Genomic DNA, 27,788 nt, shown 5'->3' on the forward strand with positions numbered 1-27,788 from the left:
GAGGTTAGTGGAGACGGGTCATCATATTTGGAGTAGTGAGGAGTCTCCTCAGACTACATTAGACAGCACGAACCACGACCCACAGCAGACAACACAGTCTGTCCTTGTCCACTGTTAAATTAACTTCAACCATTAACTTAAGTCTCCTCCAACTAACAATTACATATGTTCACCATACTGCTGCTATCGCCACAACGGAAAACAATAACATATATTCACCATACTGCTGCTATCTCCACAACGGAAAACAATAACATATATTCACCATACTGCTGTTATCTCCACAACGGAAAACAATAACATATATTCACCATACTGCTTTTATCTCCACAACGGAAAACAATAACATATGTTCACCATACTGCTGTTATCTCCACAACGGAAAACAATAACATATGTTCACCATACTGCTGTTATCTCCACAACGGAAAACAATAACATATATTCACCATACTGCTGTTATCTCCACAACGGAAAACAATAACATATATTCACCATACTGCTGTTATCTCCACAACGGAAAACAATAACATATATTCACCATACTGCTGTTATCTCCACAACGGAAAACAATAACATATATTCACCATACTGCTGTTATCTCCACAACGGAAAACAATAACATATATTCACCATACTGCTGTTATCTCCACAACGGAAAACAATAACATATGTTCACCATACTGCTGTTATCTCCACAACGGAAAACAATAACATATATTCACCATACTGCTGTTATCTCCACAACGGAAAACAATAACATATGTTCACCATACTGCTGTTATCTCCACAATGGAAAACAATAAAATATATTCACCATACTGCTGTTATCTCCACAACGGAAAACAATAACATATATTCACCATACTGCTGTTATCTCCACAACGGAAAACAATAACATATATTCACCATACTGCTGTTATCTCCACAACGGAAAACAATAACATATATTCACCATACTGCTGTTATCTCCACAACGGAAAACAATAACATATATTCACCATACTGCTGTTATCTCCACAACGGAAAACAATAACATATATTCACCATACTGCTGTTATCTCCACAACGGAAAACAATAAAATATATTCACCATACTGCTGTTATCTCCACAACGGAAAACAATAACATATATTCACCATACTGCTGTTATCTCCACAAAGGAAAACAATAAAATATATTCACCATACTGCTGCTATCTCCACAACGGAAAACAATAACATATATTCACCATACTGCTGTTATCTCCACAACGGAAAACAATAACATATATTCACCATACTGCTGTTATCTCCACAACGGAAAACAATAACATATATTCACCATACTGCTGTTATCTCCACAACGGAAAACAATAACATATATTCACCATACTGCTGTTATCTCCACAACGGAAAACCATAACATATGTTCACCATACTGCTGTTATCTCCACAACGGAAAACAATAACATATATTCACCATACTGCTGTTATCTCCACAACGGAAAACAATAACATATGTTCACCATACTGCTGTTATCTCCACAACGGAAAACCATAACATATGTTCACCATACTGCTGTTATCTCCACAACGGAAAACAATAACATATATTCACCATACTGCTGTTATCTCCACAACGGAAAACAATAACATATATTCACCATACTGCTGTTATCTCCACAAAGGAAAACAATAACATATATTCACCATACTGCTGTTATCTCCACAACGGAAAACAATAACATATATTCACCATACTGCTGTTATCTCCACAACGGAAAACAATAACATATGTTCACCATACTGCTGTTATCTCCACAAAGGAAAACAATAACACATATTCACCATACTGCTGTTATCTCCACAACGGAAAACAATAACATATATTCACCATACTGCTGTTATCTCCACAACGGAAAACCATAACATATGTTCACCATACTGCTGTTATCTCCACAATGGAAAACAATAACATATATTCACCATACTGCTGTTATCTCCACAACGGAAAACAATAACATATGTTCACCATACTGCTGTTATCTCCACAACGGAAAACCATAACATATGTTCACCATACTGCTGTTATCTCCACAACGGAAAACAATAACATATATTCACCATACTGCTGTTATCTCCACAACGGAAAACAATAACATATATTCACCATACTGCTGTTATCTCCACAAAGGAAAACAATAACATATATTCACCATACTGCTGTTATTCTCCACAACGGAAAACAATAACATATATTCACCATACTGCTGTTATCTCCACAACGGAAAACAATAACATATATTCACCATACTGCTGTTATCTCCACAACGGAAAACAATAACATATATTCACCATACTGCTGTTATCTCCACAACGGAAAACAATAACATATATTCACCATACTGCTGTTATCTCCACAACGGAAAACAATAACATATATTCACCATACTGCTGTTATCTCCACAACGGAAAACAATAACATATGTTCACCATACTGCTGTTATCTCCACAACGGAAAACAATAACATATATTCACCATACTGCTGTTATCTCCACAACGGAAAACAATAACATATGTTCACCATACTGCTGTTATCTCCACAACGGAAAACCATAACATATGTTCACCATACTGCTGTTATCTCCACAACGGAAAACAATAACATATATTCACCATACTGCTGTTATCTCCACAACGGAAAACAATAACATATATTCACCATACTGCTGTTATCTCCACAAAGGAAAACAATAACATATATTCACCATACTGCTGTTATCTCCACAACGGAAAACAATAACATATATTCACCATACTGCTGTTATCTCCACAACGGAAAACAATAACATATATTCACCATACTGCTGTTATCTCCACAACGGAAAACAATAACATATATTCACCATACTGCTGTTATCTCCACAACGGAAAACCATTATGAACTCAATCACTACTCTCCGCCCCAGTCCCCTTTTTTCCATCACATACTTATTTTGAGCACATAATAACAAACTGCATCCTCCCTATCTCACCCCCTCCTCCCCCCGTCCCCTTATCTCACCCCCTCCTCCCCCTATCTCACCCCCTGGTCACTGGTCTCTCCTATCCTCTGGCCACTAGGGGAAGCCACTGAGTCCCAGGAGTGTGTGTGGTCACTGGTCTCTCCTCTCCTCTGGCCACTAGGGGAAGCTCTGAGTTCCAAATTGTACTCTATTCCCTACATAGTGAGCTACATTTGACCAGGGCTCTACCAGAGTAGTGAGCTATAAAGGGAAATGAGGACACAGACTCTGTCTATATTTAAAGGCTACGTTTGATTTAAGAGCTTGTCTTTGAATTCACTAGGTCAAACAGTGAACATCCATCATAAACACACAGATAATATATTTTATTGCTTTCATAATATACTCAGGTCTCATTGGGAGAATATATTTGCTAATCTTGATGTGATCTCCTCAATAAATAAATGATAGATAGAAATCAGTATTGCCGTTATCTTGTTATCCTAAATCTTTAAACTTTTGATATAAAAGGGTATGAAAGAACATAACATCAGTTGTATATTTTTGGAGAATCGGTTTGTGTTTCTTCCAGTAGAGACTCTGAGAATCAGTTTGTGTTTCATCCAGCAGAGACTCTGAGAATCAGTTTGTGTTTCTTCCAGTAGAGACTCTGAGAATCAGTTTGTGTTTCTTCCAGTAGAGACTCTGAGAATCAGTTTGTGTTTCATCCAGTAGAGACTCTGAGAATCAGTTTGTGTTTCTTCCACCAGAGACTCTGAGAATCAGTTTGTGTTTCATCCAGCAGAGACTCTGAGAATCAGTTTGTGTTTCATCCAGCAGAGACTCTGAGAATCAGTTTGTGTTTCATCCAGCAGAGACTCTGGGAATCGGTTTGTGTTTCATCCAGCAGAGACTCTGAGAATCAGTTTGTGTTTCTTCCAGTAGAGACTCTGAGAATCAGTTTGTGTTTCTTCCAGTAGAGACTCTGAGAATCAGTTTGTGTTTCATCCAGTAGAGACTCTGAGAATCAGTTTGTGTTTCTTCCACCAGAGACTCTGAGAATCAGTTTGTGTTTCATCCAGCAGAGACTCTGAGAATCAGTTTGTGTTTCATCCAGCAGAGACTCTGAGAATCAGTTTGTGTTTCATCCAGCAGAGACTCTGGGAATCGGTTTGTGTTTCTTCCAGCAGAGACTCTGAGAATCGGTTTGTGTTTCTTCCAGCAGAGACTCTGAGAATCAGTTTGTGTTTCTTCCAGTAGAGACTCTGAGAATCAGTTTGTGTTTCTTCCAGTAGAGACTCTGAGAATCAGTTTGTGTTTCTTCCAGTAGAGACTCTGAGAAATATAGAAGTGCTGCTGTGTGTACAGGTGTAGTTGTCCTACAGTGCTTCCAAAAACATTCATTAATTTTTTTCCCCCCTCATCAATCTACGCACAATAACCCATAAAAAAAATAACGAAACAAAAACAGGTTTTTAGTGATTTTTGTAAATGTATCAAAAATATAAAACAGAAATATTACATTTACATAAGTATTCAGACCGTTTACTCAGTACTTTGTTTGTCACGGTTTTCTTGGTGTGAAGGAGAGTTGGACCAAAATGCGGCGTGGTGATTTAGATACATCTTTAATGAAGATGAAACAAGATCGATACAAAAACAATAAACGTAACGTGAAAACCGAAACAGCCTAAACTGGTGCAAACTAACACAGGAACAAGGAACAATCACCCACAAAACCCAACACCAAACAGGCTACCTAAATATGGTTCCCAATCAGAGACAATGACTAACACCTGCTTCTGATTGAGAACCATATCAGGCCAAACACAGAAACATACAAACTAGACACACAACATAGAATGCCCACTCAGATCACACCCTGACCAAACAAAACATAGAAACATACAAAGCAAACTATGGTCAGGGTGTGACATTGTTGAAGCACCTTCGGCAGCGATTACAGCCTTGAGTCTTCTTGGGTATGACGTTACAAGCTTGGCACACCTGTATTTGGGGAGTTTCTCCCATTCTTCTTTGCAAATGCTCTCAAGCTCTGCCAGGTTGGATGGGGAGCGTCGCTGCACAGAAATGTTCAGGTCTTTCCAGAGATGCTCGATCGGGTTCAAGTCCGGGCTCTGGCTGGGCCACTCAAGGACGTTCAGAGACTCGTCCTGAAGCCACTCCTGCGTTGTCTTGGCTGTGTGCTTAAGGTCATTGTCCAGTTGGAAGGTGAACCTTCACGCCAGTCTGAGGTCCTGAGCGCTCTGGAGCAGGTTTTCAGGGTCTCTCTGTAATTTCCTTGTTAATCTTTCCCTCGAACCTGACTAGTCTCCCAGTCCCTGCCGCTGAAAAACATCCCCACAGCATTATGCTGCCACCACCATGCTTCCCCGTAGGGATGGTGCTAGGTTTCCTCCAGACGTGATACTTGGCATTTAGGCCAAAGAGTTCAATGTTGGTTTCATCAGACCAGAGGATCTTGTTTCTCATGGTCTGACAGTCCTTTGGGTGCCTTTGGCACACTCCAAGTGAGCTGTCATGTGCCTTTTACTGAGGAGTGGCTTTTGTCTGGCCACTCTACCATAAAGGCCTGATTGGTGGAGTGCTGCAGAGATGGTTGTCCTTCTGGAAGGTTCTCCCGTCTCCACAGAAGAACTGTCTGTCTGTGACCATCGGGTTCTTGGCCACCTCACTGACCAAGGCCCTTCTCCCCTGATTGCTCAGTTTGGCAAGGTGACCAGGTCTAGAAACAGTCTTCCAAACGTCTTCCATTTAACCTGGCTATTACGCCATTTCCACTTTTGAGTTATCTAAAATGCTCGTTAACCTCTCTTCTTCTCCATGAAATGAAATTACTTTTCCTCATTTAGGGTCATGAACCTAAATTCAAAATGTGGACACACTGATGTGTTGTGGAATGTCTGTGTAGATTTTGTAGACAAACATGATGTTGTGGGTCATTCTGACCCGGGGGCTTTCATGTGTATAGATATTTGCACAGGTTCAAAATAAACAAGTGTATATGATGTATATTGTTTTGACTGGTTCTGGTTGCATTTTTATAATTCTGTTGGGGTGAAAAGGAGTTTCCTCAAGCTTCTCTTTCTCAGTGTGAGATCAGCAGATCTCTGACACAGACATTCATAATGAGCTCTAAAATATTTTCAGTATTCATTCAGCATTTTCAGCCTTGTCACAAATTCTGGACTGTGACAGTGAAATAGAAGAAGAGGTTTCGGGGACAGAGGATATTTCAGAGATAGAGGACAATGCTGATGATGAATTGTTCTTTGGTGAAGAGGATTTGGAGGAGTCGACCATACCAGAGAGCATGCAACAACCATCACCCAGAGTAGAAAGGACAATGCAGTCTAAAGGTGGTAATGTGGAATGGTCACCGTCACCACAACAAAGTCAAGGTAGACTGTCAGATTTCAATGTACTCAAAATGGTTCCAGGGCCGACATGACCTTCTCTGCCCCCCTCGCCAAGACAGTAAAAGCAGCACCACTTGTGTAGAATGTAATAAATACATCTGCAGAAAGAACACATGTACATTGTGTTCAACATGTGGAGGTGACATGTGACCCCTCCTGTCTCAGTCTCCAGTATTTATGCTAAAGTAGTTTATGTGTCGGGGGCTGGGGTCAGTTTGTTATATCTGGAGTACTTCTCCTGTCCAATTCGGTGTCCTGTGTGAATCTAAGTGTGCGTTCTCTAATTCTCTCCTTCTCTCTCTCAGAGGACCTGAGCCCTAGGACCATGCCCCAGGACTACCTGACATGATGACAACTTGCTGTCCCCAGTCCACCTGGCCGTGCTGCTGCACCAGTTTCAACTGTTCTGCCTTATTATTATTCGACCATGCTGGTCATTTATGAACATTTGAACATCTTGGCCATGTTCTGTTATAATCTCTACCCGGCACAGCCAGAAGAGGACTGGCCACCCCACATAGCCTGGATCCTCTCTAGGTTTCTTCCTAGGTTTTGGCCTTTCTAGGGAGTTTTTCCTAACCACCGTGCTTCTACACCTGCATTGCTTGCTGTTTGGTGTTTTAGGCTGGGTTTCTGTACAGCACTTTGAGATATCAGCTGATGTACGAAGTGCGATATAAATACATTTGATTTGATTTGATTTGATTTGAGGGAAACACTGAAGGAATCATTTTGACCAATAGGATCAACTCACACCTAAGTCTTACTGTTACTAGGAAATACAAGAAAAATGCCTACTTGGGGAAACAGAAAATGCTTGTTTGTGAGAAGGAAATATGTTTAACAAATAGTTCTATAAATTTAGTTTTAGAGTTTTTAAATCATATGTTTTTGTATTTCATCTTTCTGAAATGTTTGACAAGACAAAATAAAGTTTTGGCTGTTTCTAATTGATTCTTTGACTGTGTTGAGTGTTTAAGCGGTGTGGGTCAACTGACACATACCACAATGGACATCATTTTTTCCCAGCAAAGCACAAGGGTTAAGAATGATGGAGGCCACTGTGTTCTTGGGGATCTTCAATGCTGCAGAACATTTTTGGTATCCTTCCCCAGATTTGTGCCTCGACACAATCCTGTCTCGGAGCTCTACGGACAAATCCTTCAACCTCATGGCTTGCTTTTTGCTCTGACATGCACAATCAGCTGTTGGGACCTTAAATAGCAAGGTGTGAGCCTTTCCAAATCATGTCCAATTAATTGAATTTACCACAGCTGTAGAAACATCTCAAGGCTGATCAATGGAAACAGGATGCTCCTGAGCTCAATTTCGAGTCGCATAGCAAAGGGTCTGAACACTGATGTAAATAATGTATTTCTGTTTCTTACTTTTAATAAATAAGCAAACATTTCTAAAAACCTGTTTTCGCTTTGACATGATGGGATATTCTGTGTAGATTGATGAGGACAACAATGAATGTAATCCATTGTAGAACAAGGCTGTAACGTAATAACATGTGGAACAAGGGAAGGGGTCTGAATACGTTCCGAATGCCCTGTACAAGACAAACATTAGAAGTTCCCGTCAAACATTTCAAAGTTCTGCTCAAAATAAACCTAATTTACACCGTCTCCTTCTGGTAAACAGTATTTGTGAGATGGGAAACAGCAGATAGTGCCGTCCCGTGGGGGGGGGGGGGGACAGAGGATCTGATAGTTATCTTGGGGACAAATTACACAGATGACAAGAGAGACATAGCCTGGGGTACATCCCACCAAATGGCACCCTATTCCCTATGTAAGAGCACTACATTTACCATATGGGTCCTGGTCAAAAGTAGTGCACTCGATAGGGAATAAGGTGCCATTTAAGACTTAAGCCTGATCATCATCATCATCATCTTCACCATAACTGAAGTTAACTGCAGCCTACTGAGGAAAACATCTGACAGAGACATTTATACAGTAGAGGAAGACAACACTGGTGGGGAAATCAGACAGAGACATTTATACAGTAGAGGAAGACAACACTGGTGGAGACATCAGACAGAGACATTTATACAGTAGAGGAAGACAACACTGGTGGGGACATCTGACAGATACATTTATACAGTAGAGGAAGACAACACTGGTGGAGACAACAGACAGAGACATTTATACAGTAGAGAAAGACAACACTGGTGGAGACATCAGACAGAGACATTTATACAGTAGAGGAAGACAACACTGGTGGAGACATCTGACAGAGACATTTATACAGTAGAGGAAGACAACACTGGTGGGGAAATCAGACAGAGACATTTATACAGTAGAGGAAGACAACACTGGTGGAGACATCAGACAGAGACATTTATACAGTAGAGGAAGACAACACTGGTGGGGAAATCAGACAGAGACATTTATACAGTAGAGGAAGACAACACTGGTGGAGACATCTGACAGAGACATTTATACAGTAGAGGAAGACAACACTGGTGGAGACATCTGACAGAGACATTTATACAGTAGAGGAAGACAACACTGGTGGGGACATCTGACAGAGACATTTATACAGTAGAGGAAGACAACACTGGTGGGGAAATCAGACAGAGACATTTATACAGTAGAGGAAGACAACACTGGTGGAGACATCTGACAGAGACATTTATACAGTAGAGGAAGACAACACTGGTGGGGACATCTGACAGAGACATTTATACAGTAGAGGAAGACAACACTGGTGGGGAAATCTGACAGAGACATTTATACAGTAGAGGAAGACAACACTGGTGGAGACATCTGACAGAGACATTTATACAGTAGAGGAAGACAACACTGGTGGAGACATCTGACAGAGACATTTATACAGTAGAGGAAGACAACACTGGTGGAGACATCTGACAGAGACATTTATACAGTAGAGGAAGACAACACTGGTGGAGACATCTGACAGAGACATTTATACAGTAGAGGAAGACAACACTGGTGGGGACATCTGACAGAGACATTTATACAGTAGAGGAAGACAACACTGGTGGGGAAATCAGACAGAGACATTTATACAGTAGAGGAAGACAACACTGGTGGAGACATCTGACAGAGACATTTATACAGTAGAGGAACACAACACTGGTGGGGAAATCAGACAGAGACATTTATACAGTAGAGGAAGACAACACTGGTGGGGACATCTGACAGAGACATTTATACAGTAGAGGAAGACAACACTGGTGGGGACATCTGACAGAGACATTTATACAGTAGAGGAAGACAACACTGGTGGGGACATCTGACAGAGACATTTATACAGTAGAGGAAGACAACACTGGTGGGGACATCAGACAGAGACATTTATACAGTAGAGGAAGACAACACTGGTGGGGACATCTGACAGAGACATTTATACAGTAGAGGAAGACAACACTGGTGGGGACATCAGACAGAGACATTTATACAGTAGAGGAAGACAACACTGGTGGGGAAATCAGACAGAGACATTTATACAGTAGAGGAAGACAACACTGGTGGGGACATCTGACAGAGACATTTATACAGTAGAGGAAGACAACACTGGTGGAGACATCTGACAGAGACATTTATACAGTAGAGGAAGACAACACTGGTGGGGACATCTGACAGAGACATTTATACAGTAGAGGAAGACAACACTGGTGGGGACATCTGACAGAGACATTTATACAGTAGAGGAAGACAACACTGGTGGGGACATCAGACAGAGACATTTATACAGTAGAGGAAGACAACACTGGTGGGGACATCTGACAGAGACATTTATACAGTAGAGGAAGACAACACTGGTGGAGACAACACTGGTGGAGACATCAGACAGAGACATTTATACAGTAGAGGAAGACAACACTGGTGGGGACATCTGACAGAGACATTTATACAGTAGAGGAAGACAACACTGGTGGAGACATCTGACAGAGACATTTATACAGTAGAGGAAGACAACACTGGTGGGGACATCTGACAGAGACATTTATACAGTAGAGGAAGACAACACTGGTGGAGACAACAGACAGAGACATTTATACAGTAGAGGAAGACAACACTGGTGGAGACATCAGACAGAGACATTTATACAGTAGAGGAAGACAACACTGGTGGGGACATCTGACAGAGACATTTATACAGTAGAGGAAGACAACACTGGTGGAGACATCTGACAGAGACATTTATACAGTAGAGGAAGACAACACTGGTGGAGACAACACTGGTGGAGACATCAGACAGAAACATTTATACAGTAGAGGAAGACAACACTGGTGGAGACATCTGACAGAGACATTTATACAGTAGAGGAAGACAACACTGGTGGGGACATCTGACAGAGACATTTATACAGTAGAGGTAGACAACACTGGTGGAGACATCAGACAGAGACATTTATACAGTAGAGGAAGACAACACTGGTGGGGACATCTGACAGAGACATTTATACATTAGAGGAAGACAACACTGGTGGAGACATCTGACAGAGACATTTATACAGTAGAGGAAGACAACACTGGTGGGGACATCTGACAGAGACATTTATACAGTAGAGGAAGACAACACTAGTGGGGACATCAGACAGAGACATTTATACAGTAGAGGAAGACAACACTGGTGGAGACATCTGACAGAGACATTTATACAGTAGAGGAAGACAACACTGGTGGAGACAACAGACAGAGACATTTATACAGTAGAGGAAGACAACACTGGTGGAGACAACAGACAGAGACATTTATACAGTAGAGGAAGACAACACTGGTGGAGACAACACTGGTGGAGACATCAGACAGAGACATTTATACAGTAGAGGAAGACAACACTGGTGGGGACATCTGACAGAGACATTTATACAGTAGAGGAAGACAACACTGGTGGGGACATCAGACAGAGACATTTATACAGTAGAGGAAGACAACACTGGTAGAGACATCAGACAGAGACATTTATACAGTAGAGGAAGACAACACTGGTGGGGACATCTGACAGAGACATTTATACAGTAGAGGAAGACAACACTGGTGGAGACATCTGACAGAGACATTTATACAGTAGAGGAAGACAACACTGGTGGAGACAACACTGGTGGAGACATCAGACAGAGACATTTATACAGTAGAGGAAGACAACACTGGTGGGGACATCTGACAGAGACATTTATACAGTAGAGGAAGACAACACTGGTGGGGACAACAGACAGAGACATTTATACAGTAGAGAAAGACAACACTGGTAGAGACATCAGACAGAGACATTTATACAGTAGAGGAAGACAACACTGGTGGAGACATCTGACAGAGACATTTATACAGTAGAGGAAGACAACACTGGTGGGGACATCAGACAGAGACATTTATACAGTAGAGGAAGACAACACTGGTGGGGACATCAGACAGAGACATTTATACAGTAGAGGAAGACAACACTGGTGGAGACAACACTGGTGGAGACATCAGACAGAGACATTTATACAGTAGAGGTAGACAACACTGGTGGAGACATCAGACAGAGACATGTATACAGTAGAGGAAGACAACACTGGTGGGGACATCTGACAGAGACATTTATACATTAGAGGAAGACAACACTGGTGGAGACATCTGACAGAGACATTTATACAGTAGAGGAAGACAACACTGGTGGGGACATCTGACAGAGACATTTATACAGTAGAGGAAGACAACACTGGTGGGGACATCAGACAGAGACATTTATACAGTAGAGGAAGACAACACTGGTGGAGACATCTGACAGAGACATTTATACAGTAGAGGAAGACAACACTGGTGGAGACAACAGACAGAGACATTTATACAGTAGAGGAAGACAACACTGGTGGAGACAACAGACAGAGACATTTATACAGTAGAGGAAGACAACACTGGTGGAGACAACAGACAGAGACATTTATACAGTAGAGGAAGACAACACTGGTGGAGACAACAGACAGAGACATTTATACAGTAGAGGAAGACAACACTGGTGGAGACAACAGACAGAGACATTTATACAGTAGAGGAAGACAACACTGGTGGGGACATCAGACAGAGACATTTATACAGTAGAGGAAGGTACGTTGGTAGCTAAATGTTTATTTTTCTATTTTCCAGTAAATTACAAGTGGTCTACACACACACACACACACACACACACACACACACACACACACACACACACACACACACACACACACACACACACACACACACACACACACACACACACACACACACACACACACACCACTACTGCATTACTTCATAGGCCCATGGAAGTGTTCTAGGGTCAGTTAGCGGTGAAGTGGCCAGACCACCGCTGTTTAGCCACGACACACACACACACACACACACACACACACACACACACACACACACACACACACACACACACACACACACACACACAGCTGTGGAATGTGACACCTTGGTCCCACCTCAGTTATTAGCCGCACAGTGAGCCACCCGGCCGGGCCACCCAACTGCCATTGTCACACAGACTTTACAGAGACCCTGCCTGGACCCCACAGTGCAAACAAAGCAGAAGGAAAAACACAGTGACCATGAAAATCTCCCCAGACCACCAGAAGTGGAGAAATGAGTTCGATGTCAGTAGTGTGAACTCCTCAGTCAGAGGACACAGGAGCAGATCTCCCGGTCCAGAACCATAAGAGAGTCATTGTTGCCAGTAGACAGTGGGATTTGAAGCCAACAGCTGAAGAAACCCAGAACAGACCCTTTGTCTTAACAGCGTCTCAACACATTCTGCTTCTCCACTCAAATAACACAGGAGGAGAGAGTAGAGGAGAGACTCTCTCTGACTAAATGTGTATGAACACCATACATCACACGCTACAAAAGCTTCCTGGTACAGCCACAACACACCATAATATACTCACCAGTTTCCAGGAATCAGTCTAAAACCATAAAGCCACCTTTGTATAATTCAACGTACTGTAGGCATGATGAAATCAACAGCAAATATACACTAGTATACAACAAAACAAGAGTAATAACTTGCTTCTACTTACAGGTCAAGTCTTGAATAACAGATCCTTACGGCAGCGGTAGGCTGCAGTGTCTGCAGTGTACAGAGCAGAGACTCTCTCTCTCTCTCTCTCCGTCTCTCTCTATCTCTCTCTCTCTCCGTCTCTCTCCGTCTCTCTCTCTCTCTCTCTCTCTCTCTCTCTCTCTCTCTCTCTCTCTCTCTCTCTCTCTCTCTCTCTCTCTCTCTCTCTCTCTCTCTCTCTCTCTCTCATAGCCTTGAGAACACACAACACAACATAGGACTCCTCTGGCGTCTTGACTTCTGCCCCATCTACCCTCCCTCCTTCCTCATCTACCCTCCCTCCTTCCTCATCTACCCTCCCTCCTTCCTCATCTACCCTCCCTCCTTCCTCATCTACCCTTCCTCCTACCCCCTCCCTCCCTCCTTCCTCATCTACCCTCCCTCCTTCCTCATCTACCCTTCCTCCTACCCCCTCCCTCCCTCTCCTCTACCCTCCCTCCTTCCTCATCTACCCTTCCTCCTACCCCCTCCCTCCCTCTCCTCTACCCTCCCTCCTTTCTCCTCTATCCTTCCACCTACCCCCTCCCTCCCTCTCCTCTACCCTCCCTCCTTCCTCATCTACCCTTCCTCCTACCCCCTCTCTCCCTCTCCTCTACCCTCCCTCCTACCCCCTCCCTCCCTCCTATCTCCTCTACCCTCCCTCTTACCCCCTCTACCCTCCCTCCTACCCCCTCTACCCTCCCTCCTGCCCCCTCCCTCCTATCTCCTCGACCCTCCCTCCTAACCCTCTTACCTCGCTCCTACCCCCTCTACCCTCCCTCCTAACCCCTCCTAACCCTCTTGCCTCCCTCCTTCCCCCTCTGGCCTTCCTGCTAACCCCTCCTAACCCTCTTGCCTCCCTCCTACCCCCTCTCGCCTCCCTCCTTCCCCCTCTGGCCTTCCTGCTACCCCTCCTATCCCTTCCATCCCCCACCAGGGAGCCTGGGAGTCAGCTACACATTAGTGGGAGAGTTGCACATCTAACCCAGCAGTCTGATAAGATACAGCAGAAGAAGTCAAGGACGACATCCCAAACAGCACCCTATTCCCTATAAATAGTGCAGTAGTGTTGACCAGACTGTTGACCTCTGGGCCCTGGTCCAAATGAGTGCAGTAGAAAGGGAATAGGGTGCAATTTAGGAGGAAGACAGAGACTTGTTCCCCCGGTCTCAGACATGACTCTAGTTGGTCTCTCCTCTTCAGAGACTTGTTCCCCCGGTCTCAGACATGACTCTAGTTGGGTCTCTCCTCTTCAGAGACTTGTTCCCCCGGTCTCAGACATGACTCTAGTTGGGTCTCTCCTCTTCAGAGACTTGTTCCCCCGGTCTCAGACATGACTCTAGTTGGGTCTCTCCTCTTCAGAGACTTGTTCCCCGGTCTCAGACATGACTCTAGTTGGTCTCTCCTCTTCAGAGACTTGTTACCCCGGTCTCAGACATGACTCTAGTTGGTCTCTCCTCTTCAGAGACTTGTTCCCCGGTCTCAGACATGACTCTAGTTGGTCTCTCCTCTTCAGAGACTTGTTCCCCCAGTCTCAGACATGACTCTAGTTGGTCTCTCCTCTTCAGAGACTTGTTCCCCGGTCTCAGACATGACTCTAGTTGGTCTCTCCTCTTCAGAGACTTGTTCCCCCGGTCTCAGACATGACTCTAGTTGGTCTCTCCTCTTCAGAGACTTGTTCCCCGGTCTCAGACATGACTCTAGTTGGTCTCTCCTCTTCAGAGACTTGTTCCCCGGTCTCAGACATGACTCTAGTTGGTCTCTCCTCTTCAGAGACTTGTTCCCCGGTCTCAGACATGACTCTAGTTGGTCTCTCCTCTTCAGAGACTTGTTCCCCCGGTCTCAGACATGACTCTAGTTGGTCTCTCCTCTTCAGAGACTTGTTCCCCGGTCTCAGACATGACTCTAGTTGGTCTCTCCTCTTCAGAGACTTGTTCCCCGGTCTCAGACATGACTCTAGTTGGTCTCTCCTCTTCAGAGACTTGTTCCCCCGGTCTCAGACATGACTCTAGTTGGTCTCTCCTCTTCAGAGACTTGTTCCCCCGGTCTCAGACATGACTCTAGTTGGGTCTCTCCTCTTCAGAGACTTGTTCCCCCGGTCTCAGACATGACTCTAGTTGGGTCTCTCCTCTTCAGAGACTTCTTACCCCAGTCTCAGACATGACTCTAGTTGGTCTCTCCTCTTCAGAGACTTGTTCCCCCAGTCTCAGACATGACTCTAGTTGGTCTCTCCTCTTCAGAGACTTGTTCCCGGTCTCAGACATGACTCTAGTTGGTCTCTCCTCTTCAGAGACTTGTTCCCCCAGTCTCAGACATGACTCTAGTTGGGTCTCTCCTCTTCAGAGACTTGTTCCCCCGGTCTCAGACATGACTCTAGTTGGTCTCTCCTCTTCAGAGACTTGTTCCCCCGGTCTCAGACATGACTCTAGTTGGTCTCTCCTCTTCAGAGACTTCTTCCCCCGGTCTCAGACATGACTCTAGTTTGGTCTCTCCTCTTCAGAGACTTGTTCCTCCGGTCTCAGACATGACTCTAGTTGGTCTCTCCTCTTCAGAGACTTGTTCCCCCGGTCTCAGACATGACTCTAGTTGGTCTCTCCTCTTCAGAGACTTGTTTCCCCGGTCTCAGACATGACTCTAGTTGGGTCTCTCCTCTTCAGAGACTTGTTCCCCGGTCTCAGACATGACTCTAGTTGGTCTCTCCTCTTCAGAGACTTCTTCCCCCAGTCTCAGACATGACTCTAGTTGGTCTCTCCTCTTCAGAGACTTGTTCCCTGGTCTCAGACATGACTCTAGTTGGGTCTCTCCTCTTCAGAGTCTTCTTCCCCCAGTCTCAGACATGACTCTAGTTTGGTCTCTCCTCTTCAGAGACTTGTTCCCCGGTCTCAGACATGACTCTAGTTGGTCTCTCCTCTTCAGAGACTTGTTCCCTGGTCTCAGACATGACTCTAGTTGGGTCTCTCCTCTTCAGAGACTTCTTCCCCCGGTCTCAGACATGACTCTAGTTGGTCTCTCCTCTTCAGAGACTTGTTACCCCCGGTCTCAGACATGACTCTAGTTGGTCTCTCCTCTTCAGAGACTTGTTCCCCCGGTCTCAGACATGACTCTAGTTGGTCTCTCCTCTTCAGAGACTTGTTCCCCCGGTCTCAGACATGACTCTAGTTGGTCTCTCCTCTTCAGAGACTTGTTCCTCCGGTCTCAGACATGACTCTAGTTGGTCTCTCCTCTTCAGAGACTTGTTCCCCCGGTCTCAGACATGACTCTAGTTTGGTCTCTCCTCTTCAGAGACTTGTTCCTCCGGTCTCAGACATGACTCTAGTTGGTCTCTCCTCTTCAGAGACTTGTTACCCCCGGTCTCAGACATGACTCTAGTTGGTCTCTCCTCTTCAGAGACTTGTTCCCCCGGTCTCAGACATGACTCTAGTTGGTCTCTCCTCTTCAGAGACTTGTTCCCCGGTCTCAGACATGACTCTAGTTTGGTCTCTCCTCTTCTCTTTCTCACCCATGGTGTCATGTATTTTGGGCACCGAGATCACTAGATTGATAACCTCATGAACAAACACACACACACAGCTATACACACACACACACACACAGCTATACACACAAGCACACACACACACACACTATCCTCTACTTTGGAGTGTTTAGAAACCACATGTTGATAATGAGTGCAAAACGGTAGGACCAACTTAGTCGACATTCAACTATTCAAAGGTGTTTTTACTTGGTCTTTACTCATCAGGGAGAACCTCTCAATGAAACTAATATCATACAATCAATACAGAGTATATCAAACTGCCCAGTCTGTTACATACATACTGACTGTCTCTGGTGGCACTGTGAACAGACACAGTCCGGAGGTAAGGGGGACCTAGCCCCAACTGTTCCTAGAACAGCCTGTACATACATACATACATAACATTACATTGCATTACATTACATTACATTACATTAATACATACATACATACATACTGACTGTCTCTGGTGGCACTGTGAACAGACACAGTCCGGAGGTAAGGGGGGGCCTAGCCCCAGCTGTTCCTAGAACAGCTTGTACGTACGTACGTACGTACAGACAGACAGACAGACAGACAGACAGACAGACAGACAGACAGACAGACACACATGTATTTTACTACACACCCTCAGGAAGTGTAGAAGCCACCTGTCGTGACCCCTACATGTACCTCCACCCCCTGTTGTGGGGACGACTCAGCTCCGGCCTCTTTGGAAACACAAAAGACACTGTGTTCCCCACGCGGCAGCAGCACAGGTGGCAGGAGGAGGCAAGGTGGAGTTACAGCATAGACTGACTCCCTCAGATCACACTCACAGGCTCTGTTCCAAATCACACCCTATGCCCTATATAGTGTGCTACTTTGACCAAGACCCAGGCTGGTCTGTAGTTACTGAAGACACAGGCTGGTCTGTAGTTACTGTATACCAAGACCCAGGCTGGTCTGTAGTTACTGAATACCAAGACCCAGGCTGGTCTGTAGTTACTGAAGACCAAGACCCAGGCTGGTCTGTAGTTACTGAAGACCAAGACCCAGGCTGGTCTGTAGTTACTGAAGACCAAGACCCAGGCTGGTCTGTAGTTACTGAAGAACCCAACCCAGGCTGGTCTGTAGTTACTGAACCCAGGCTGGTCTGTAGTTACTGAACCCAGGATGGTCTGTAGTTACTGAACCCAGGCTGGTCTGTAGTTACTGAACCCAGGCTGGTCTGTAGTTACTGAATATCAAGACCCAGGCTGGTCTGTAGTTACTGAAGACCAAGACCCAGGCTGGTCTGTAGTTACTGAAGACCAAGACCCAGGCTGGTCTGTAGTTACTGAAGACACAGGCTGGTCTGTAGTTACTGAATATCAAGACCCAGGCTGGTCTGTAGTTACTGAAGACCAAGACCCAGGCTGGTCTGTAGTTACTGAAGACCAAGACCCAGGCTGGTCTGTAGTTACTGAAGACACAGGCTGGTCTGTAGTTACTGAACCCAGGCTGGTCTGTAGTTACTGAAGACCAAGACCCAGGCTGGTCTGTAGTTACTGAAGACCAAGACCCAGGCTGGTCTGTAGTTACTGAAGACATAGGCTGGTCAGTAGCTTCTGAAGACAGGCTGGTCAGTAGCTACTAAAGACCAATAAATGAATATTAAAGACAGCCTGTCCTATGATGGCAGTGCTTTGGTCAGACTCTATCACACTCCAGTGAGAGGAAGCTGTCCACTTGATAAGATGACAACCACAAGGACACTTCACACTACAATATCCTGTTCTTAGCTAGACTTTTCTCAGAACACTACAAACCTTTTATCTTTACTGGACCACTGATAGAGCAACAATCATTTGTTGAGGAATGGCCTTCTCAGACACAGATTAAGTCTTGTCTTGGACTAAAAAGCATGCTCAATGGAGAATCTCAATCAAAAAAGGCTTTTTAGGGTATAGGCCTAAACAAGAGGTAAGAAATTACACATGAGTGACTGTCCTCACTGCCTTTACCTAAAACAACTCTTCCTCGACATTCGCTTGAACAGCAATTAATGAGTCTTTCAATCTCACCAAGCATAACCACCAGGTCGTCCAAGAGAACCTTTCAACAATAACTTCCACATTACAGACTTGTCTCAACAACACCACCAATCTATCTGAAGCCAAACTAAAGCCCAAACTAATCTGACTGATTTAAAAGAAGTTCTGTTCAATCAGCCAGACATAAAAAATATTACCACTCACCTTATTCTGTTGCTCTGCTTTGAAGTCTCAGACTAAAACAACACATGGAGTAGGAGGTGCAGGAGGTGGTGAAGGAGAAGGAGGAGGTGAAGGAGAAGGAGGAGGAGGCGGAGGGGGATGGGGGGCGGAGGAAAAGGGGGAGGAAGTGGAGGAGGAGTTGGAGGACGAGGAGGAGTTGGAGGTGGAGTTGGAGGACGAGGAAGAGGAGGGGGAGGAGGAGTTCGAGGAGGAGGTGAGATGTTTCACGGTTGGCTTCCTCTATTGTGCTCAGCTGACAGCTGTCTAACCATCTAACCCAAGTGGCCTGAGGTGGTCTAGCTGTCTAAACCACTGCCCCCAGAATACATGTACTAGTGCACGTGTGGGTTATAATCCAACACACTGCTATTCAGCCACACGGTCTCCCCTATCTTTCCTGACAGGTGAAATAAAAATGGATAATGGAAAAATTGTAACCCAGAGAGGACCAGCCCCCAAAGACCCAGGGAGATTCTCAAAAGCTCGTCCTCTCCTCGACTCCTCCGTGACCCGGACACCGATAAGAGGTGGAGTGGTCGAGGAGAGTGTCAATTAGTTAGTAAGCGAACTGAGGGGTGTCCTCACCTCATTGATAACCTCCTCCCCCCGAGGAAGCACAAGAGTATCATACCTGAGTCATTCGCCGAAGAGTTTTGAGATCCGCCACGCCGCCTTTGAATCAGTTGTTGTTTACTCTGAGGAAGAAAGCATGCACATATTTAAAAACAATATCCTACTATAGTACTATATCTATAACATGTCTAGCACAACCAGCTACATGTCTTTTTACTACTTTATACATTTCATATGGATTCCAACCCTGGAGACGTCATGACGTGCCAATGAAGAAGGAGAGTCTCTTTTCATTCAGGGGCGGCAGGGTAGTCTAGTGGTTAGAGCGTTGGACTAGTAACCGAAAGGTTGCGAGTTCGAATCCCCGAGCTGACAAGATACAAATCTGTCGTTCTGCCCCTGAACAGGCAGGACCTGTCAGGCTCCTCCAGAACTAGGGGAGATTCACAGTTGGTTTGCTAAACTCCTCCATCCTCCTGACCTGCTTTTGAAAAAGGGCAAAGGTAACCAAGGGGAGGATATGTGTAAACAACTTGAATGAATTTATTTTAATTTTACTAGGCAAGTCAGTTAAGAACAAATTCTTATTTTCAATGACGGCCTGGGAACAGTGGGTTAACTGCCTGTTCAGGGGCAGAGCGACAGATTTGTACCTTGTCAGCTCGGGGGTTTGAACTCGCAACCTTCCGGTTACTAGTCCAACACTCCAACCACTAGGCTACTGTGGTGATTAAAATGTGTAGTGAATATACTGTGGTGATTAACATGTGTAGTGAAGATACTGTGGTGATTAACATGTGTAGTGAAGATACTGTGGTGATTAACATGTGTAGTGAAAATACAGACAGTCAGATACAGGTGGATTTAGATACAAACAGGAGAAAAACTGTAGATACCAGCCATGCCACATTAGGGTCAAACAGGAGAAAGCTGTAGATACCAGCCATGCCACATTAGGGTCAAACAGGAGAAAAACTGTAGATACCAGCCATGCCACATTAGGGTCAAACAGGAGAAAGCTGTAGATACCAGCCATGCCACATTAGGGTCAAACAGGAGAAAGCTGTAGATACCAGCCATGCCACATTAGGGTCAAACAGGAGAAAGCTGTAGATACCAGCCATGCCACATTAGGGTCAAACAGGAGAAAACTGTAGATACCAGCCATGCCACATTAGGGTCAAACAGGAGAAAGCTGTAGATACCAGCCATGCCACATTAGGGTCAAACAGGAGAAAGCTGTAGATACCAGCCATGCCACATTAGGGTCAAACAGGAGAAAGCTGTAGATACCAGCCATGCCACATTAGGGTCAAACAGGAGAAAACTGTAGATACCAGCCATGCCACATTAGGGTCAAACAGGAGAAAGCTGTAGATACCAGCCATGCCACATTAGGGTCAAACAGGAGAAAACTGTAGATACCAGCCATGCCACATTAGGGTCAAACAGGAGAAAACTGTAGATACCAGCCATGCCACATTAGGGTCAAACAGGAGAAAGCTGTAGATACCAGCCATGCCACATTAGGGTCAAACAGGAGAAAGCTGTAGATACCAGCCATGCCACATTAGGGTCAAACAGGAGAAAGCTGTAGATACCAGCCATGCCACATTAGGTTCAAACAGGAGAAAGCTGTAGATACCAGCCATGCCACATTAGGGTCAAACAGGAGAAAACTGTAGATACCAGCCATGCCACATTAGGGTCAAACAGGAGAAAGCTGTAGATACCAGCCATGCCACATTAGGGTCAAACAGGAGAAAGCTGTAGATACCAGCCATGCCACATTAGGGTCAAACAGGAGAAAGCTGTAGAAATATATAATCAAATCACATGTTTAATATTGTTATGTAGTGCTATTTAGCCAAATCACATGTTTAATATTGATATGTAGTGCTATTTAGCCAAATCACATGTTTAATATTGATATGTAGTGCTATTTAGCCAAATCACATGTTTAATATTGATATGTAGTGCTATTTAGCCAAATCACATGTTTAATATTGTTATGTAGTGCTATTTAGCCAAATCACACGCCACTTACATGACTGATCTTATCTCAGTGTTAGTGTTAGAGGACTGAATATTTCCACAGCATCAAAGACTGAAAGAAACCTCAGACAACAATAGGACAAAAATAACTGAAGCTAAAAGCTGGCAAACAACTGACCCATGAAAGTAAATACCTCTGGAGACAATGATGACACAGTCAGGAGGAGAATGCCACTCTCTCTCTCTCTCTCTCTCTCTCTCTCTCTCATTCTCTCTCTGTCTGTCTCTCTCTCTCTCTTTCTCCCCCCCTTCTCTCTCTTTTTCTCCCCCCTTCTCTCTCTCTCTGTCTCTCTTTCTCTCTCCCCCTTCTCTCTCTTTCTATCTCTCCCTTCTCTCTCTCTGTCTTTCTCACTCTCTCTCTCTCTGTTTCTCTTTCTCTCCCCCCTTCTCCCCCCTTCTCTCTCTCTCTCTGTCTCTCTTTCTCTCTCCCCCTTCTCTCTCTCTCTCTCTCTCTCTCTCTCTGTCTTTCTCACACTCTCTCTCTCTGTTTCTCTTTCTCTCCCCCCTTCTCTCTCTGTCTCTCTCTTTCTCTCCCTCCCTCCATCCACCAGATGTCAGGTTGCATTGCCACATGGACTACAAGCAGCACTCAGCAAACACCACCAGGTGTGCATTCCTCTCTGGGCCTAACTGAGGTGGGAGCCCCTCCTCTGCACCAATAAAAACACAGTTTCCCCTCTAGATGCTCCCCTTCCCTGGGTTTGTTTGCGTCCCAAATGGAATCCTCTACCCTACATGGTGCACTACTTTTGACCAGTGCACAAAAAGAAGTGCACTACATAGGGGATACGGTGCTGCCCTATGGGAGCAGTCCTATGGGCCCTTGTCTAAAGTAGTGCACTATATAGGGGATACGGTGCTGCCCTATGGGAGCAGTCCTATGTGCCCTGGTCAAAAGTAGTGCACTACATAGGGGATATGGTGCTGCCCTACGGGAGCAGTCCTATGTGCCCTGGTCAAAAGTAGTGCACTATATATAGGGAATATGGTAATGCCCTATGGGAGCAGTCCTATGTGCCCTGGTCAAAAGTAATGCACTATATAGGGGATCAGGCCCCATTTTAGATGCACCCTTGGTCTCACGGGACAGGAGCGAGGCCGTAGGCTTAGAACTGGGTTAAGTGCATCACAGTGGACCACTAGCCCCTCTTTAACCCATCAAGTAAACTGGTGAGTCAAGACCAGAGAAAACAACTTGCTTTCTACAACAAAAACACTGTCTGACAAATCTGTGCTACTTCACAGGGCTGAGATATGGAGCTAGAGAGGCAGGGTGAGATGAAGTGGAGGAGGGAGGAGGACAGAGGATGGAGGAGGGAGGACGGAGGAGGACAGAGGAGGACAGAGGAGGAGGAGGGAGGGGGGAGGAGGAGGAGGGAGGGGGGAGAAGGGAGGGGGAGGAGGACAGAGGATGGAGGAGGGAGGACGGAGGAGGACAGAGGAGGACAGAGGAGGAGGAGGGAGGACGGAGGAGGGCGGAGGGAGGAGGACAGAGGATGGAGGAGGGAGGACGGAGGAGGACAGAGGAGGACAGAGGAGGAGGAGGGAGGACGGAGGAGGACAGAGGAGGACAGAGGAGGAGGAGGGAGGACGGAGGAGGGCGGAGGGAGGAGGACAGAGGAGGACAGAGGAGGGAGGGAGGAGGGAGGAGGACAGAGGAGGGAGGAGGAAGGAGGACGGAGGAGGGAGGGGGGAGGGAGGGAGGGAGGAGGAAGGGAGGAGGGACGGAAGAGGGAGGAGGACGGAGGGAGGGAGGGAGGGAGTGAGGGAGTGAGGGAGGGAGGGAGGGAGGGAGGGAGGGAGGGAGGGAGGGAGGGAGGGAGGGAGGGAGGGAGGGAGGGGCTGTAATGGCAGGTCTGCTAGTATACACCTGGTCTATATTCACTCTTTAATCTGAGGAGGAAGAGGAGGGAGGAGGAAGGGACAGAAATGAAAGGCCCTGCCTGTCACTGATCCCTCATGTCAGACACACCACCCGGGGGCGGGACAACATTCACCACAAATGAATCACAGACAGACAGACAGACAGACGGACGGACGGACGGAAGGACAGACAGACAGACAGACAGACAGACAGACAGGCAATCGAACGTAACCACGGCGATGTGATGTGATGCACAATGATGGGCTTCTAGAATGCAGAGTCTACGGTTGCAAAATTCTGGAGCCTTCCACAATATTTGAAGATTTATTTGAAGATTACCACAATCAACAGGCATAAGCAGGACATCTGGAATCCTCTAACTGGTCTTTCTGGAAAACATTTAGGGAATTTGGGAAAAGTTGCAATAATTTTGAGACATCAAGGACAGGGTTAATGACAGGGCTGTATGGTGGCCTGGCTGTTCCCATTACACCATGACAGTCCACCTTCAGATAAAAGGTATTTACCAAGGAGTTGAGAGTCACTGTAATTAAATACTCTGGATTACAGTGACACAGTGTAAAACAAGCTGTGTTCAAAGGCCAAGTACCACACAGACACACATTGACAACGGGACAGAAGAACACAGAGGCTGCACCCTCTCCTCCTCGCCTTAAAACACCAGGAGCAGATGACTTGCCAAGTATGATCCTAAAACGCTACTCAACACACTGCTGCAGAACTTGAGCCGGTTAAGAAATGCCTTATTATAACTGGAACCATATGAAGACAATGTCTTGACCTTCTATTACAACAAGACAACTGTTTTCTGATACACAATGTGCTGTACCGATGAACTTCTGTCATTACATTTTCTTCACCTTATACATCTTCTTAGTTGTTGTGTTCCTACCGAACAAGGCATTTTGGTTTGGAACTTTTACGTAAAAAAAGAAATAAGAATGACATTTGAATACGTGCGTGGAGTTAGGCAAAGGCTTTCTGGGCAGCAGCTAGACGAGCGGTTAAGAGCGTTGGGCCAGTCACTGAAAGCTTGTTGGTTTGAATCCCACAGCTGACTAGAGGAAAAATCTGCCGATGTGCCCTTGAGGAAGGCATTTAACCCTAATTGCTCTTGTAAATCAGGCTGGATAAGAACGTCTGCTAAATGACTAACATGTAAAATGGCACAAGAAGATCCATGGTCAATGATCATTACTAAAACAAGGTACTTTATAATTAAGAGCAGCTAATTGGGCTGTTTTTCAAGAAGTTGTAACACACACACACCCGCCCTCATTTCCTGTACGACATAGAGGCTGGCATCAAGGGACTCATCAGGGGACATGCTCCTCCTCTGAACATTATCCTGTTCTATATCTCTGACTGAAACTCAATGCACATCTGGAGAGAGAGAGAGAGAGAGAGAGACAGAGACAGAGAGAGAGAGAGAGAGACAGAGAGAGAGAGAGAGAGAGAGAGAGAGAGAGAGAGAGAGAGAGAGAGAGAGAGAGAGAGAGAGGGCGAGGCCTTTCCTGTTTCCATTGGGGCTAATTATACACCTCTGTAAAGGATGGACTAGTCTATATCTCAGGAAGAACTGCTACAGACAGACAGTGTGAGATCACTACACCTTAACACCATGACAAAAACAAATCAAATATAATTTTATTTGTGACATGCGCCGAATACAACAGGTGTAGGTAGACCTTACCGTGAAATGCTTTACTTACAAGCCCTTAACCAACAATGCAGTTCAAGAAAGAGTTAAGAAAATATTTACTAAATAAACTTAAGTAAAAAAAAAAAAAGTTAAATAACACAATAAGAATAACAATAACGAGGCTATATGTAGTGGGTACCGGTACCGAGTCAATGTGCGGGGGTACAGGTTAGTTGAGGTCATTTGTACATGTAGGTAGGGGTAAAGTGACTATGCATAGATAATAAGCAGTGTGTACATGTAGGTAACATGTAGGTATTACAGACATGGACAGGGAGAGGTTGAAAATGTCAGTGAAGACTCTTGCCAGTTGGTCTGCGCATGCTTTCAGTACACGTCCTGGTAATCCATCTGGCCTGTGGCTTTGGGAACGTTGACCTGTTTAAAGGTCTTGCTCGCATCGATGACGGAGAGTGTGTTCACACAGTAGTCCGGAACAGCTGGTGCTCTCATGCATGATTCAGTGTTGCTTGCCTCAAAGTGAGCATAAAAGGCATTTAGCTTGTCTGGTAGGCTTGCATCACTTGGCAGCTCGTGGCTAGGTTTCCCTTTGTATTCTGTAAATAGTTTTCAAGTCCTGCCACATCCGACAAGCGTCAGAGCTGGTGTAGTAGGATTCAACTTTAGTCTTGACGCTTTGCCTGCTTGATGGTTCGTCTGAGGGCATAGCGGGATTTCTTATAAACGTTCGGATTAGTGTCCCGCTTCTTGAAAGCGGCAACTCTAGACTTTAGCTCTGTACGGATTTTGCCTGTAATCCATCGACGTCATCTGACCACTTCCATATTGAGCGAGTCACTGGTACTCCCTGCTTTCGTTTCTGCTTGTAAGCAGGAATCAGGGTAGAATTATGGTCAGATTTGCCAATAGGAGGACGAGGGAGAGATTTGTATAACTCTGTGTGTGGAGTAAAAGTGGTCTGGAGTGTTTTTCCTCTGGTTGCACATGTGACATGAAGGTCGATTTTTAGGTCAAATGTATTTAAGTTTGCCTGCATAAAGTTACCCGGCCACTAGGAGCGCTGTTTCTGGATGAGCATTTTCATGTTTGCTTATGGCCTTATACAGCTCGTTGACTGCGGTCTTGGTGCCAGCATCGGTTTGTGGTGGTAAATAGACGGCTACGAATAATATAGATGAAAACTCTCTTGGTAGATAGTGGGGTCTACAGCTTATCATGACGTATTCTACCTTAGGCGAGCAATATCTCGAGACTTCTTTAATATTAGACATTGCGCACCAGCAGTTATTGACACACATCCCCGCCCCTTGTCTTACCAGATGTAGCTGCTCTGTCCTGCCCATGCACGGAAAACCCAGCCAGCTCTACAGTATCCATGTCATCGTTCAGCCACGTCTCGGTGAAACATAGGTTATTACAGTTTTAATTGTAGATGGTCCAGTTTATTTTTCAATGATCACACATTGGCCAATAACACGGAGGGTAGTGGTGGTCTACCTACTCGCCGGCTAATTCTCACCAGGCACCCCGCTTTCCTCCCCCTTTTTCTCTGTCTTTTCTTCACGCTGATGACAGGGATTTGGGCCTGGTCTTGACAAAGCAGTATGTCCTTCGCATCGATATCATTAAAGAAAAAATCTTCATCCAGTTCGAGGTGAGTAATCGCTATTCTGATGTCCGGAAGCTCTTTTCAGTCAAAAGAGACAGTAGCAGCAACATTATGTACAAAATACAGTAGCATCAGGACGACTTCAAGTCTATCACACAACCAAACTCAGAGACCAGACAGTAGCATCAGGGCGACTTCAAGTCTATCACACAACCAAACTCAGAGACCATACAGTAGCATCAGGAAGACTTCAAGTCTATCACACAACCAAACTCAGAGACTATACAGTAGCATCAGGACGACTTCAAGTCTATCACACAACCAAACTCAGAGACTATACAGTAGCATCAGGACGACTTCAAGTCTATCACACAACCAAACTCAGAGACCATACAGTAGCATCAGGACGACTTCAAGTCTATCACACAACCAAACTCAGAGACCATACAGTAGCATCAGGACGACTTCAAGTCTATCACACAACCAAACTCAGAGACCATACAGTAGCATCAGGGCGACTTCAAGTCTATCACACAACCAAACTCAGAGACCATACAGTAGCATCAAGGCGACTTCAAGTCTATCACACAACCAAACTCAGAGACTATACAGTAGCATCAGGGCGACTTCAAGTCTATCACACAACCAAACTCAGAGACTATACAGTAGCATCATGAAAGACTTCAAGTCTATCACACAACCAAACTCAGAGACCATACAGTAGCATCAGGACGACTTCAAGTCTATCACACAACCAAACTCAGAGACCATACAGTAGCATC

The 27,788-nt window shown here is 45.1% G+C and overlaps 1 protein-coding gene across 1 annotated transcript in view; it reads right to left on the reverse strand.

Annotated features, from left to right (window-relative positions):
* LOC135520890 (pleckstrin homology domain-containing family G member 4B-like) overlaps positions 1-27,788 on the reverse strand; it is a 154,173-nt gene that overhangs the window by 110,538 nt on the left and 15,847 nt on the right. Inside the window, exon 2 of the mRNA XM_064946717.1 lies at positions 19,853-19,916. Coding sequence (XP_064802789.1) covers positions 19,853-19,861 — 9 coding nt within the window. The 5' untranslated portion in view covers positions 19,862-19,916. The remainder of the gene's footprint in view (positions 1-19,852; positions 19,917-27,788) is intronic.

This window comes from Oncorhynchus masou, chromosome 29 (assembly GCF_036934945.1).
Source record: "Oncorhynchus masou masou isolate Uvic2021 chromosome 29, UVic_Omas_1.1, whole genome shotgun sequence".
Lineage (NCBI taxonomy): Eukaryota > Metazoa > Chordata > Actinopteri > Salmoniformes > Salmonidae > Oncorhynchus > Oncorhynchus masou.